The sequence below is a fragment of the Schistocerca piceifrons genome, chromosome 2 (genome assembly GCF_021461385.2).
Source record: "Schistocerca piceifrons isolate TAMUIC-IGC-003096 chromosome 2, iqSchPice1.1, whole genome shotgun sequence".
In the NCBI taxonomy this organism is placed as follows: domain Eukaryota; kingdom Metazoa; phylum Arthropoda; class Insecta; order Orthoptera; family Acrididae; genus Schistocerca; species Schistocerca piceifrons.
The window spans coordinates 743,805,274-743,822,133 of record NC_060139.1 but is presented as its reverse complement, the minus strand read 5'-3'; the positions used below and the strand labels follow the sequence as shown (position 1 = coordinate 743,822,133).

General features: G+C 41.8%; 1 protein-coding gene across 1 annotated transcript in view; it reads left to right on the top strand.

The window, feature by feature from the left end:
• Positions 1-16,860, top strand: part of LOC124774990 (tRNA-dihydrouridine(20) synthase [NAD(P)+]-like) — a 93,320-nt gene that overhangs the window by 44,638 nt on the left and 31,822 nt on the right. The window contains exon 4 of the mRNA XM_047249738.1: positions 14,312-14,599. Coding sequence (XP_047105694.1) covers positions 14,312-14,599 — 288 coding nt within the window. The remainder of the gene's footprint in view (positions 1-14,311; positions 14,600-16,860) is intronic.

Genomic DNA, 16,860 nt, shown 5'->3' with positions numbered 1-16,860 from the left:
ACTCTCAGAGTCTGAGATTAACTACTCTGCAGTAGAAAAAAAGAGTGCTTTGCAGTTGTTTGGGCCATCAAAAAGTTCTGGTTGTTTGGTGAAACATTCACCATTGTGATCACCAATATCCCTGCTGACTGACTAACCAGAGGGATCTGTCCTCTCAACTAGTGAGATGGACACTGAGGCTCCAGGAGTATTTCACAAAGGTATACAAAAATGAATGCAACCACAACAATGCCGACTGCATTTCAAGGAATTCTGTGGCAGAACACAGCACTATCTCAATTCTCACTAAATTAAATGATGTTACTGACAAACAGGAGGAAGATCCAGTATTGTTGACAACCATAAAGCCGTGAAGAATTGGGAACCAACCAAAGGAGAATTCCAATTAATGAACAGAGTATTGTATAAGAGGAATTATGATCTGCTGTGGGTGGAAATGATTGTTTGTCACCCCAGCTCATCTGTGGCCAACTATCCTGAAGTTTCTCCATGAGGCCCCATATCTAGTCACCTGGAATTTGTGAAGACTCTAGACAGAATCAGATGCAGGTATCACTGGCCAGGTCTTTACCAATATATCAGCCACAATGTGAGCCACTTTAAGGAATTCCAGCATCAGAAACACATGCTGCATTTACCTCTGGGGCATATGGTATCAATCCCAGCTGCAGCAGTGCCATGCCACCAGATTGGAGTTGACATACTGGGGAGGTTCCCGAAGATGACAAACAGGAGTTGGTGGATAATAGGCTACACTGGCCACCTCAGCTGCTACACTGTCACCAAATCTGTGCCGGCTGCTGAAGCTCCGGAAATTGCAAGGGTCGTTCTTCGAGATGTCATCCTGAAACACAGGGCACCCCATTTGATGATCTCTGATCATGGAAAAGTTTTCCAGTCAAGACAAGTATCAAAGGTAATTTCACATTGCGACATCACCTACAGAATGAAAACTGCCTACCACCAACATACAAATGCTCACACTGAACACTCTAATAACATCTCACTGAATACTCTTGATAAGATATTGGCAGATATGCTCTTGATGCACATTGGTGTTGAATGGAGAGACTGGGAAATAATACTACCCGACATGGCATTTGCTTACAACCAGCAAAGCAAGACACTACAGGCTTCACATTTTTCTTTGTAATCCAGTGTCACAAGGCTGAAACAACAATGGATACACTGTCCCGTTTGAACCAGACAATACTCAAGTTGACAACATGACACAAGTCATCACCAGGAAGAATGACTGAGAGTACTACAACACCCAGCACTGGTCAATGGGATACATCCCAGTACACTTGGGATGGATTTTTACACCTGTGTGGAAAGTGAGATTACTGGAAAACTTACTAATAGCTACTTTGGGCCATATCATATCCTTTGTTGTTTATCACAAACAATGTCAATGTTTATGACTCTTCATCAACAAGACACAAGGACAGAGACAACTATAGTTCTGAGATGCCGATCGGTGATTGAAACATCTCATTCTAGGAAACTAAAGGCCAGGTCGATGACAGCGAATCTTTGACAGGAGCAGCTACTTTTGATGCTCATTATAGTGAAGATGATGTGATAACACGGCCAGAATGAGAGGATCCTCTAGCACTGCCATACAGAGGATCGCTGACAAGATTCACATCTAGGATACTGCAGCCAGCTCCAATGAGAACTGCTGAAACAGCAGATAGATGTTTTTCCTGGTGAGGGATGAATGCCACCTGCTTTGCTGCATGCATGGTGGAGTAGTGGTCTGATCGCCAGCCAGTATTTGTTATTTCTGGAAGGTTCTTGAAATTCCTTATGTTTGTAATGTTTGCATATTCTGGAATATTCAATGTTTGCATAATTAGCAGCACCCCCCCCCCCCCCCCCCCTTCCCGTTTCCACCCCTGCCTCGTCCAGGAAGCTGTTCTGTTGAGCTGTATGTTGGTGTTCATAATAATTGTGATTTTAGTCCTAAACTTTGTACCTCATTGATGATCCTGCTTTTGGATTAGGACTTGATCCTGGTTATGTGGTTACAATGTATTCTTCCATATGTTAATGTAAATTTAATCAATGCTTTTTTTTCTAATGGTTGATAATGTGGATTTGGTTGAAGCTGAGTGAAATGGGACGGAGAATGTGTTGTGGATTGGCAAGACAGCCAACCCACTATGAGAGGAAGCCGAAAGGCACGTGTTTTAGCTCACGCAGGCTGGCGTGAGGTCTGGAACAGGTCAAGGAAATGAGACTAACAAAAAACGTACGTAGCTGCTGGAATACTTAACTTTAATCCATAATTGGTGAACATCGCTCTTGACGGTACATGTTTTACAGCATCCATAGTAACTGGTAATGGCGCCTTGCTAGGTCGTAGCAATTGACGTAGCTGAAGGCTATGCTAACTATCGTCTCGGCAAATGAGAGCGTATTTTGTCAGTGAACCATTGCTAGCAAAGTCGGCTGTACAACTGGTTGAATGCTAGGAAGTCTCTCTAGACCTGCCGTGTGGCGGCGCTCGGTCTGCAATCACTGATAGTGGCGACACGCGGGTCCGACGTATACTAACGGACCGCGGCCGATTTAAAGGCTACCACCTAGCAAGTGTAGTGTCTGGCGGTGACACCACAGAATGATTACAGCAATATTTGAGTTTTGGATGATTATCTTTTTTTGCAACAGTTCAAAATTACCATACAATGCACCCTTCTCATTTCATCTTCCTAAGCACAGAAGAGGAGTGATCAAAAGTTTGATGGACCCAACTGAAAAAATCTGTGAACCACAGTGTTTGAGGGACGAGTTCGACCGTTTAAAAACTGCTTCAAGAAGAAACAGCTACTCTGACAAAGAAAAAATAGTGCAGTATGTCCTAAAAGATGCAGGGCATCTAGTGAAAAAGAGCCAGTTAAAAGGCTTTTGTAACAGAAATCACAGATCACATCAGCAGAGTACTAAGGAGACAGTTTTGACATAGTGCTTAAAACAACAAGAAATGTAGGTTCCATGGGCCAAACCCACCAATTGCCTTGCAGAAGTGTACAAAATCCCTTGCACATGTGGTTAAGTGAATATAAGAACTACACAAAAAGGAATTAACATCCAACTCAAGAAATGCAAGAGCAGTATTGTCATTGGGGAAACATGGGTAAATCTGCAGTATAAGGTCATATGCCGGAACTAGGGAACCAGAAAATTTGTTTCTGTGTTTCAAAGGTTTCACCAAGATTCAGTCATTAGCACACTAAGATGTACAGAGACCATAGAAATTCAAAAGCACATAAACTGCTTTAACAGAAAAGAAGAAAGATTGAAATTACACAAGTTGTGGGCATTATCAGATAGCACCAACTATTCCCCACTGCAAGCTTCATAATGTAAGCTCTGCTGTGAAGTCTTAGGCAGCAGTGTGATGACATCACAAACTGACTCTTTTCACGGATGCATATAAACTATTTGACATGCTGATTTTATTTATGTTTGTACTGCTATCCATGTCTTGATAGTCTCTGATGACCTCTTCTGAGACGTTAGGCGGAGAAATATGCCTGGGACCATGGCCAAATGCCCCTAAAACACAAACTGTCAAGTACACATTCTGTAAATAATTTCACACACTACTTTTACGTCCCTTTGCTACCAGCTTTAACCAGCCACACTTGGTGGTCTAGTGGTAAAGCACCTGCCTGAACCGAGCGCTCATGAGATCATGGTCAGACATCAGCCCTCATTTCTGTGATGTGAACATATGCCAGAAATGGCACATACTTCAGATTCCACATTAAACTATAGGTTTTCTTTCCCTAACAGGATTATGGGCTGGGTTAGGAGCACCAAGTCATTACAGTGATGTCAAACTAAAAAACTTGCACCAGGCAACTAACATCCCTCTTGAGGGTCTTCAAGCAAGGTATGGCATATGATTATTTCTTTCCTTTTTTACTAGCTTTAAACATTTCTATTGAAATACCATCACTCCAGATGCCTTTACTCACTGTCTGTTTTTCTGATCCATCTCTAGAATTATACTGCGATTTTAATTTTATTTCTCTGTAGTTTGTTACTGTGACATCTGCAGTCTTCACTGGTGTTTTTGTCATTACTGATTTTTGTTTTATAGACATTAGGCCATGGTCCAAGAGATATTTCTTGTCTAAGGTTTTGTCCCCTAATGCTGGAAACATCACAGTGACTGTCACTCAGACATAATTCCAGACTTAAACAAGACCAGCTAGCTGAATTGTTTTACATATCCACACAACTGTCAGTTTATGGCATCATCAGATTGATGCCTAAGATCACAAAGTCATGCTGACATGTGTTGTTGTTGTTGTTGTTGTTGTTGTTGTTGTCTTCAGTCCTGAGACTGGTTTGATGCAGCTCTCCATGCTACTCTATCCTGTGCAAGCTTTTTCATCTCCCAGTACCTACTGCAACCTACATCCTTCTGAATCTGCTTAGTGTATTCATCTCTTGGTCTCCCTCTACGATTTTTACCCTCCACGCTGCCCTCCAATACTAAATTGGTGATCCCTTGATGCCTCAGAACATGTCCTACCAACCGATCCCTTCTTCTGGTCAAGTTGTGCCACAAACTTCTCTTCTCCCCAATCCTATTCAATACTTCCTCATTAGTTATGTGATCTACCCATCTAATCTTCAGCATTCTTCTGTAGCACCACATTTCGAAAGCTTCTATTCTCTTCTTGTCCAAACTATTTATCGTCCATGTTTCACTTCCATACATGGCTACACTCCATACGAATACTTTCAGAAACGACTTCCTGACACTTAAATCTATACTCGATGTTAACAAATTTCTCTTCTTCAGAAACGCTTTCCTTGCCATTGCCAGCCTACATTTTTTATCCTCTCTACTTCGACCATCATCAGTTATTTTGCTCCCCAAATAGCAAAACTCCTTTACTACTTTAAGTGCCTCATTTCCTAATCTAATTCCCTCAGCATCACCCGACTTAATTAGACTACATTCCATTATCCTTGTTTTGCTTTTGTTGATGTTCATCTTATATCCTCCTTTCAAGACACTGTCCATTCCATTCAACTGCTCTTCCAAGTCCTTTGCTGTCTCTGACAGAATTACAATGTCATCGGCGAACCTCAAAGTTTTTATTTCTTCTCCATGAATTTTAATACCTACTCCGAATTTTTCTTTTGTTTCCTTTACTGCTTGCTCAATATACAGATTGAACAACATCGGGGAGAGGCTTCAACCCTGTCTTACTCCCTTCCCAACCACTGCTTCCCTTTCATGTCCCTCGACTCTTATACCAGCCATCTGGTTTCTGTACAAATTGTAAATAGCCTTTCGCTCCCTGTATTTTACCCCTGCCACCTTCAGAATTTGAAAGAGAGTATTCCAGTCAACATTGTCAAAAGCTTCCTCTAAGTCTACAAATGCTAGAAACGTAGGTTTGCCTTTCCTTAATCTTTCTTCTAAGATAAGTCGTAAGGTCAGTATTGACTTACGTGTTCCAGTGTTTCTACGGAATCCAAACTGATCTTCCCCGAGATTGGCTTCTACTAGTTTTTCCATTCGTCTGTAAAGAATTCGTGTTAGTATTTTGCAGCTGTGACTTATTAAGCTGATAGTTCGGTAATTTTCACATCTGTCAACACCTGCTTTCTTTGGGATTGGAATTATTATATTCTTCTTGAAGTCTGAGGGTATTTCGCCTGTTTCATACATCTTGCTCACCAGATGGTAGAGTTTTGTCAGGACTGGCTCTCCCACGGCCGTCAGTAGTTCCAATGGAATATTGTCTACTCCGGGGGCCTTGTTTCGACTCAGGTCTTTCAGTGCTCTGTCAAACTCTTCACGCAGTATCATATCTCCCATTTCATCTTCATCTACATCCTCTTCCATTTCCATAATATTGTCCTCAAGTACATCGCCCTTGTACAGACCCTCTATATACTCCTTCCACCTTTCTGCTTTCCCTTCTTTGCTTAGAACTGGGTTTCCATCTGAGCTCTTGATATTCATACCAGTCATTCTCTTATCTCCAAAGGTCTCTTTAATTTTCCTGTAGGCGGTATCTATCTTACCCCTAGTGAGATAGGCCTCTACATCCTTACATTTGTCCTCTAGCCATCCCTGCTTAGCCATTTTGCACTTCCTGTCGATCTCATTTTTGAGACGTTTGTATTCCTTTTTGCCTGTTTCACTTACTGCATTTTTATATTTTCTCCTTTCACCAATTAAATTCAATATTTCTTCTGTTACCCAAGGATTTCTACTAGCCCTCGTCTTTTTACCTACTTGATCCTCTGCTGCCTTCACTACTTCATCCCTCAAAGCTACCCATTCTTCTTCTACTCTATTTATTTCCCCCATTCCTGTCAATTGCTCCCTTATGCTCTCCCTGAATCTCTGTACAACCTCTGGTTCTTTCAGTTTATCCAGGTCCCATCTCCTTAAATTCCCACCTTTTTGCAGTTTCTTCAGTTTTAATCTACAGGTCATAACCAATAGATTGTGGTCAGAGTCCACATCTGCCCCTGGAAATGTCTTACAATTTAAAACCTGGTTCCTAAATCTCTGTCTTACCATTATATAATCTATTTGATACCTTTTAGTATCTTCAGGGTTCTTCCATGTATACAACCTTCTTTCATGATTCTTAAACCAAGTGTTAGTTATGATTATGTTGTGCTCTGTGCAAAATTCTACCAGGCGGCTTCCTCTTTCATTTCTGTCCCCCAATCCATATTCACCTACTATGTTTCCTTCTCTCCCTTTTCCTACACTCGAATTCCAGTCACCCATGACTATTAAATTTTCGTCTCCCTTCACAATCTGAATAATTTCTTTTATTTCATCATACATTTCTTCAATTTCTTCGTCATCTGCAGAGCTAGTTGGCATATAAACTTGTACTACTGTAGTAGGTGTGGGCTTCGTATCTATCTTGGCCACAATAATGCGTTCACTATGCTGTTTGTAGTAGCTTACCCGCATTCCTATTTTCCTATTCATTATTAAACCTACTCCTGCATTCCCCCTATTTGATTTTGTGTTTATAACCCTGTAGTCACCTGACCAGAAGTCTTATTCCTCCTGCCACCGAACTTCACTAATTCCCACTATATCTAACTTCAACCTATGCATTTCCCTTTTTAAATTTTCGAACCTACCTGCCCGATTAAGGGATCTGACATTCCACGCTCCGATCCGTAGAACGCCAGTTTTCTTTCTCCTGATAACGACATCCTCTTGAGTAGTCCCCGCCCGGAGATCCGAATGGGGGACTATTTTACCTCCGGAATATTTTACCCAAGAGGACGCCATCATCATGTAATCATACAGTAAAGCTGCATGCCCTCGGGAAAAATTACGGCTGTAGTTTCCCCTTGCTTTCAGCCGTTTGCAGTACCAGCACAGCAAGGCCGTTTTGGTTATTGTTACAAGGCCAGATCAGTCAATCATCCAGACTGTTGCCCTTGCAACTACTGAAAAGGCTGCTGCCCCTCTTCAGGAACCACACGTTTGTCTGGCCTCTCAACAGATACCCCTCCGTTGTGGTTGCACCTACGGTACGGCTATCTGTATCGCTGAGGCACGCAAGCCTCCCCACCAACGGCAAGGTCCATGGTTCATGTGGGGGGACATGTGTTAGGGAGCTCATAATGGATAAGGGTTGTCACTGTTTACTGTATTTAGCACTAGGCCCCATGTTGTTGTTGTGGTCTTCAGTCCTGAGACTGGTTTGATGCAGCTCTCCATGCTACTCTATCCTGTGCAAGCTTCTTCATCTCCCAGTACCTGCTGCAACCTACATCCTTCTGAATCTGCTTAGTGTATTGATCTCTTGGTCTCCCTCTACAATTTTTACCCTCCACGCTGCCCTCCAATGCTAAATTTGTGATCCCTTGATGCCTCAAAACATGTCCTACCAACCGATCTTTTCTTCTAGTCTAGTTGTGCCACAAACTTCTCTTCTCCCCAATCCTATTCAATACCTCCTCATTAGTTACGTGATCTACCCACCTTATCTTCAGCATTCTTCTGTAGCACCACATTTCGAAAGCTTCTATTCTCTTCTTGCCCAAACTGGTTATCGTCCATGTTTCACTTCCATACATGGCTACACTCCATACAAATACTTTCAGAAACGACTTCCTGACACTTAAATCTATACTCGATGTTAACAAATTTCTCTTCTTCAGAAACGATTTCCTTGCCATTGCCAGTCTACATTTTATATCCTCTCTACTTCGACCATCATCAGTTATTTTACTCCCTAAGTAGCAAAACTCCTTTACTACTTTAAGTGTCTCATTTCCTAATCTAATCCCCTCAGCATCACCCGATTTAATTTGACTACATTCCATTATCCCCATAACTTGTCTAATTTCAGTCCTTTTTTTTATTAAAGTTGTTTTGGTGCTTTTGAATTTCTATGGCCTCTCTTAGCACAGTAATGACTGGTTCTTGATAAAACCATAGAATTGGATAAACAAATCTCATGGGTCCCTGATCCCAGTGCATGATATGCTACTACCAGTTTACTCATTTTTCCTAGACAACAAATGTGCTAGTGTTAATTCTTGTTTTTGTAGTTTCTATGTATACTTGACTGCATATGCAAGGGATTTCATACATCCTGTGGCAAGTATGGGCACTGATCCACTGCAGTGTTCAAATATTCATGTACCTTTCTTGTTAGTTTAAACACTGTGCTAATACTGTGTCTTCATATTACTTTGCTGATGTAATGTGTGACTTTTGCTACCAAAGGGAAGAAAACTTTCCCTTTAAATGATTCTTTTTCACTAAAAGCTGTGGAGCTTTGAGGATCTGGTGCACTATTTTTTTTCTCTTTGTAAGAATAGCCATTTGTTCTGTAAGTAGTTCTTCAGTGATTGAGCTCTTTTTCTGAGTACTGTGATTCACAAATACTTTAAGCCTAGGTCACTCCTGTTTTGCTCAATCCTGTTAGCTGGTTGGATGGTGATTGGAATTTTTGCAAAGGTATTTGTCTATGTGAGTGGACGTTCTTTTACCTTGTTCCCTGAACTTCCATCAGTTTTTCTAAGTAGTGGTAGTTCCAAAAATGAAATCTGGCCTCCTTTCTCTTTTTCAGTAGTGAAATTTATATTGGAATTAACATCATTCAGAAAATTTAGAAATTCTGGGAGTTTGCTTTCTCCATGAGGCCATATAACAAAAGTGTCAATTAACAGAAGGATTTCTTCTTCACCTTCTGGAAATGTCTGCAGAAGAGCAACCAAGTGTTTGGCAGTTCCACGTGTTGGATGGTCAATAGTGCAAGGTCTTAATGGATTTGTGAATTTTTATAAACTACACAATCTCGGTGGCAATGCTTCTGATTTGATGAGGTGCTTCTTGTCAGTGGAAGAAGTTGAAGAGACTTTCATTTGTATGTTTGTTTGTTACCCTAAGAATGGAAGTTTTGGGATCTCCCGTAAACTAGCTGTCTCTCCCAGTTTCTGTTATGTCCCAAATTTTTATGTTATAGTAACTATGTCTTCCATTGATATTCTTGAAAGTGTAACAGCATAGATTCCTCCTTTGACCATCATGTCTCTTTCACTCTTAAACAGGAGCTGGCAGATATATTAATAACTGTATGACCTACGCCTGAAGGTAGGAAAGTCACTTTCCTCTTTTGCAAACTGTCGAATTTCACCTTCTGTCTATTTATTGTTAGTGCATGATCTGTTTCTGTGGTCTGATATGTCATTCTATCGATCATGTCCCAGACATCACAACACAAGTTATTACCAGTGAAGCTGTGTGTTTCTTTGAACTTACAGTACATAGTGGCCGTCTCGCAGGTGGAGTAACACTGACTCTGTGTAGTTGCAGTTCAGCTGTCGAAATGAAGTTTATCTTCAATCTTGGAAAATTTGGTGTTGTCAAAGTGTGTCTGCATCACAGCAAAAACATGAGACAACTAAGTAAACAAGATCTCTTGTTCTGTGTGTCTTTTCTCGTCATGACCTTCCATAAAGGCATTTGATTGAACTTTGCAGGCTTCCATGGCCGGTACTTGCTTCCTTGATTACTTCTGCTTTATGGACATTAGTTCGTGCTCTAAGATGTATTTCTGTGCCTAACATTTCATTTTCTAATGCTAGACACATCGTCAGAGGCTATAAAGTTGAAACTTATATCTGAGTTACTCTTTTGAGTGAACTTATTATGTTCCCCCAAAACCATACCTTGCAGACATTTCAGGAATTCCTCACATCCAGTGTTGCCTCCCAGTCCTTCTTGAAGAACATCCCGACAACCCCCAACATCACCCCAGCTGAATCCCGTGCCATTAAGGAGCTGAAAATAGACCGCTCTATTGTCATCCTCCCGGCGGATAAAGGCTCCACAACTGTCGTACTTGACCGTGTGGAGTATGTGGCAGAAGGACTGCGTCAGCTCTCTGACACCTCAACCTACAAAGCTGTTACCCAGGACCCCATTCCCTCCATCCAGACTGAGCTGCAAAAAATCCTACAAATCCAAGGTCCCTCACAAGGCCTCACAACGGCTTCCATAGACTTACTCACTCCACCTGAGCCACGTACCCCTACCTTCTACCTATTACCCAAAATCCACAAAGAGAACCATCCTGGCCGTCCCATTGTAGCAGGCTTCAAAGCCCCAACCGAACGTATCTCAGCTCTGGTAGACCAGCACCTACAACCTATCACCCGCAGACTCCCATCCTACATCAAAGACACAAACCACTTCCTAGAACGCCTCAAATCCATTCCCACTCCTCTCCCACCTGAAACCTTTCTTGTCACCATAGATCCCTTTACACAAACATCCCACATACCCATGGTCTCTCTGCCCTTGAGCACTACCCCTCCCAACGCCCACCCGTAGATCTTCCAGAAACCTCGTTCCTTATCACACTTACCAACTTCATCCTCACCCATAATTACTACACTTTTGAAGGCCAGACCTACAAACAAATCAGGGGAACGGCCATGGGAACCAGGATGGCTCCGTCCTATGCCAACCTCTTCATGGGCCGCATGGAGGAGGCTTTCTTGAAGACCCAACAGCTGCTTCCCCTGGCCTGGTATAGGTTTATAGATGGCATCTTTGTGGTCTGGACTCATGGTGAAGAAACACTCCTTAATTTCCTCCATAACCTCAACTCCTTTTCGAATCTGAATTTCACCTAGTCCTTCTCCAAAACCCAAGCCACCTTCCTGGATGTTGACCTTCATCTTGTTGAAGCTCACATCCACACCTCTGTCCACATCAAACCCACAAACAAACAACAGTACCTTCACTTTGATAGCTGCCATCCTTTCCACATAAAACGCTCCCTTCCCTACAGCGTAGGTATTCGTGGCAAACGTATCTGCTCCAGTGACGAATCCCTCAACAATTACACTAATAACCTGACCAGTGCTTTCCTCTCCCGCAACTATCCTGCAGACCTTGTCCACAAACAGATTTCCCGAGCAATACATTCCTCCCCGTCCAACAACAATGCTCCTACCCCCAGACCACACAGAAGCATCCCCCTTGTCACCCAATATTATCCTGGCCTCGAAAACATCAACAAATTACTCCGCCAGGGATATGACTTTCTCAAGTCAACCCCTGAAATAAGATCATCCCTTGACAAAATTCTCCCCACACCACCCAGAGTTGCCTTTCGTCGCCCCCCTAACCTCCGTAACATCCTTGTTAAACCCTGCAATATTCCCAGACTACCTTCTCTACCCAGCATTTCCTACTCCTGTAACCGACCCCGCTGCAAAACCTGCCCCATGCATCCCCCCACAACCACCTGCTCCAGCCCCACTACTGGTAAAACATACATAATTCAAGGCAGGGCTACGTGTGAAACTACACATGTCACTTATCAACTGACATGCCTGCACTGCACAGCCTTTTACATTGGCATGACAACAGCTAAACTGGCTGAGCGCATGAACGGACACAGACAAACTGTCCGCCTAGGAGATGCCCAATACGCAGTAGCGGAGCATGCCCTCCAGCATAATTCTAGGGACCTAGGAACCTGCTACACCGTATGTGCCATTTGGCTTCTCCCACCCAACACCAGTCCCTCTGAACTGCGGAGATGGGAACTTGCACTCCAACACATCCCACCATCCCCCTGGACTGAACCTACGTTAAACAACCTCACTCCCATTCAGTCTTCTCCTCTTTCCCTTTCCTCTTTAGCCATTCACGCATCTTTTCATCCTACATAGTTGTGTTTATCTTTATACTTTACTTCTGTATGCATCCTCTTTGGTTTGAAGCTGGCACAGTACTTACAGTAGAATATCTTTGGCTTCCCTCTGACAACCATGCCTCCATCCTTGCTACCCTCCCTATTTTCCTTTCCCTGTTGCTTCATAACCTGGGTTGTGAGTAACTGAATCTCCTTTCCCTTCTTCCCTTTCTTTTCCCTCTCTCCTCCCCGACGAAGGAACATTTGTTCCGAAAGCTAGGAACGTAAATTTTCAGTTCTGTTTTATGTGTATCTATCGGCTGTACTGAGCTGAGGTAAGTACTGGCCAGCCCCTCTGTTAGTATTTGTTTCACATTATTATGTTCTTACTTGAACATTTATGTCGTGTGTCACACTGCTGAATAATTAATTTCATATGGTAAACAGTGAATTTCATTTACCTCTGCACTGAGAGAGTGATTTTTTGTAATAGAGACAAGGCATTACTTCTGTTTGTAACTAACAAAGTTACTCTTGAGCATACATTATGACTCAGTACAATTGAAGCTCTTCATCCAGACTAGTTGGGACTGTAAATCATCTGGATTATAGAAAATTGGGATAATCTGAAAATTTAGAACAAATTAGAGTGATATTGGTTAAATGCCATAAATGCATGTCATATTTGCTTTCATACAAACATACAAATTATATATTATTTTCACACAAATTTTTAGCAGGAATTTAGAAAATCAGTGAGTTTTATGTGCTGAAGATTCTTTTGAGCTGGAGTCTTACATTGCATGTGTGCAGCGTGGTCAAGCAGGCATTTCACCAGCATTAGAGTGGCTGAAGTTTTTTTGCCTGACATTTCAAACAAACCATTATTTTGTCCAGCTGTGTTGTTGTCTCTATATGTATTATGTCTTCAGACTGAGCACCTAGCTTCGTCAGCTAATCCACCATCACTGTCTGCAGTGAGTCAGACAACAGTGATTTTATTATCAGAAATCATACATTGTCATTCACAGCCAGTAATTTATATCATTAACACATATGTCTGAGTATTGAGTGATGTTTGCAAAAGCTTCAACAAATGCTGACGATTCGACATTGTCATCATTTTCAATATTATATGTAAATCGAAGGAGGTGAGGAGAAAGGAAAGGGAAGGGATTACTGAAATCAGCTGCATCAGGACATTACACAGATTCAGCAGCAGCATGTGAAAGTGTGTGCTGGACATGTCCAAAAGAACAGACACCACACATTCGTATAATTAATTTTCTATATTCATTGCCCAGACCATGTCAGTAGGAAGTAGGATCAGAAATGGTCACACGTGGATTATGCCCCCAGTCTGGCACAACTGCAGTTCCAACTGCAAATTCAGCCTTTATCCATCCTGTGCAGTACATTTACTGTTTTGTCTGTGAATGCATTTCGCACTTGCAGCAAGCCAGAGAAGTAAAGTACTGTACATCTCAATGTTAACTTATTAGGTGGACTCTCCAGTGAGCCATCATCAATTGTTGACATTTTTACTTCCAGAGTACTGAATATTGTTAGGTTACAGTACTAATAAAATATGGATGGACTGTAGATCTGGGTTAATGAGGGTAAGATAAATGAGGTTTACTGAGCCACAAATGAGGTTTTACTTTATTTATATTACATAGTTACATCTGAGTCTATGCGTAAAATATTCTGTTATGTTGTAGTATTACATTAAAAAGTCTAATTCCTTTTGACATACATTATACATTGACTCTGTAAAGCAGGTTACACAGATACACTGAAGGAATATTTAAATGTGAATGGTTATAATTTTTGCTACGTATAACTAGTAATGATGAAATGCATACAAAAAAAATTAGGAATTTTTAGGTTCTTGAATGTTGATCATACAGTGCAGGATTTTCACTAGTTATGCAAATAAAATAAAAATAATGTCTTTTAGTGATTTATATCTATTGGTAGAACTAATATCAGAGTTGTTCCAGCATACTCATTGTTAGAAGATATGCAATAAGTGTCAAACTTTAATGTAAGATTTCGTGATATATAGTGACTGGCACAACTCTGTTTTTAAAACAATAATTATAAATATCTGTGCAATTACATTACAGTGGGGGTTCAAAGGAAATGGACACATACAAAGACATTGAGAATTTCTGGAAGGAAACTGGATGCTCTAGTGTAATGATTGCAAGAGCTGCACAGTGGAACTGTTCTATCTTTCGAAAAGATGGTAAGCTGCCTCTGGATGATGTTATACGTGCATATCTGAAGTATGCTGTGGACTATGACAATTCACCTTCAAATACAAAATATTGCGTTCAGAACATGCTACGTGAACTTCAGGAAACTCCGCTCGGGAAGAAGTTCTTGGAAATGCAAACCTTAGATCAAATCTGGTGAGTTAACAAACTTCAGTTCATATCTGCATCCTTAATTTTGCCCCAAATAAAACTAGAACACTGCATATTGTGAAGAACAGCACTGCCATTTAAACACGTTTTGTGGGTTGGCACACCGTAAGAACCAAAAATGTACATGCCATACTAAAGCCACTAGCATCATTTTTCTAGTCCCAACTGTTCTGTGTGTTTTGAAATGTCATGATTTTCTTTCAGTTGTGCATTTGGTAACACTGTTATTAAGTGTTCATTGTTGTTGACAGTGAGAAAACATCTAGTTGTGTAAAAAAAGAAAGTAATTTTGTGCCTGTTCCTATACCAATTATTCAAGACACAATCATGAGCAGAAACATAGTCCCCACATGATGAAGCACTTCCCTGGCATGCCAGTTGTCAGGAGAGAGCAGCCAAAGCAAGTGGTGTGTGTTAAAAGAACAAGAAATATGAGATAACATGTCCTTGTAAATACGGCAGTGGTGGAATATCATAAATGAAGAACTAAAGGTAACAACTCACCAAATAGTTGAGGCTTTGAGTTATTGATAGATAAATAAACAAGACTGTGAGCATTGCTAGTTTTTGGACAAATTATTGTTCAAAACTGTAGAGACACATATAATTTATCACATTGTGCAAGTTCTGGAGGTTGACTGGGGCAAAGAGTGGTGTGTGTCGGATAGTGTGGGTGAAGGGGGAAAGGAAATGAGTAGGGGTGGGGCTCACAGTTGTGAGGGAGAGGCAGCAGGCAAGCAGGATAGAAACGTGTAGCTTGTAAGCTCACTCTGGGTGCAGAGAACAGAAGTTGCATGCACTGCTTGGTGATGTGAAAGGACGGATTAAGAGAGGAGATAAAACAGAGTAATAGGGAGACTCTGGAGTGCAAGATGATTGTAGTTAGATTCATGAGGCAAGATGGAGGTGGGTGAGGAACAGTGGCTAGTATAGAGTCAGGTGAACGTGATCACGGAATCAAAGGATATGTTGAAAGGACAGTTCCCATGTACGTAATTTGGTGAAGTTAGGATGGAAGGGAAGGATCCAGATGAGATTTGTTGTTTTGCCACTGAGTGGTCAACCTTGCTCTAGTCCACAGACAGTGACCATTCATTTGGGTAGACAGCCAGTTAGAGGTCATGCCCACATAAAGTGCTGCACAAAAATTACAGCAGAGCTGGTATATGATATGAGTGCTCTCACAGGTAGTACTGCTTTGGACAGAATGAGATAAGCCCATGATGTGATTGGTTTTGGGTTTACTGGGTGAATGTATAGACAGAATATGCATGTGAGTCTTCCACAGGAGTATGACCTATGTGGCAAGGGTACCAATCCTTACTGCAGAAAAGCTTTTTTGTGACTATAGTCTGATTTATAGTAGTTGTCACTTGACAGGCAACGGGCTGCAGGGCTCCCGCCACCAATAAACCAATGGCAGCCGGCGCTGTCGTCTGCCACTGCGTTGCCACTTCGCTCTGCTGAGCTGACTAAGGCATTGTGCCAGCCAGTCCTCAGCGAGCCATTGTAGACGCGCAGGTGAGAGATTTGAGTGACTTGTAGCTTCGCGTGTTTACGATGTCTGATGAAAGCAGTCACAAGAGAGGGAGGCCGAGGCTGCACACTCCTCGGAAACCTCCAAAAAGTGGCGGACATGGCGTCATTATACGCAGTCAGGCACGTGAATACGTGTGTTCCTTAAGGGAGTATTTTGAGAGAGAGAGAGAGAGAGAGAGAGAGAGAGAGAGGGATGCAGGAGGGCATCTCGTTGCTTTGGATAAGGTGGTGGAGCGAACTGCAGCTGCTCTGCAAGTTAGCGAACGATCAGTAATAAGAATATTCAAGGAGAAATTCACGAAAGAAGGCTCAAGTGAATCATCTAAATTGGATACACCTGGGAAAAAGAGGCGACTAGAGAAGAGGGTCACAAAACTTGACTCTTTTCTGGAAGATGGCATTCGTTGTCAAATATACGCATTTTATTCAAGGAAGGAGTATCCAACACAAAAAACTACATGCTACCCTCACAGCGGCTGACCTGTTTCAGGGTAGTAAATCGTCTTTGTTACGAGTCGTGAAAATGTTAGGATTCCGCTATAAATCCGTCTCTGGCAGAAAGTTACTAATGGAACGTCAAGATATTGCAGCCTGGCGATGCCGCTTTCTTAGAGAATTAGTGGGGACAAATTTTAATGATATCGTTTGGCTTGATGCAATGTGGGTGAATGCAGGACACAGTTTAAAAAAAGGCTGGACAGACGGTA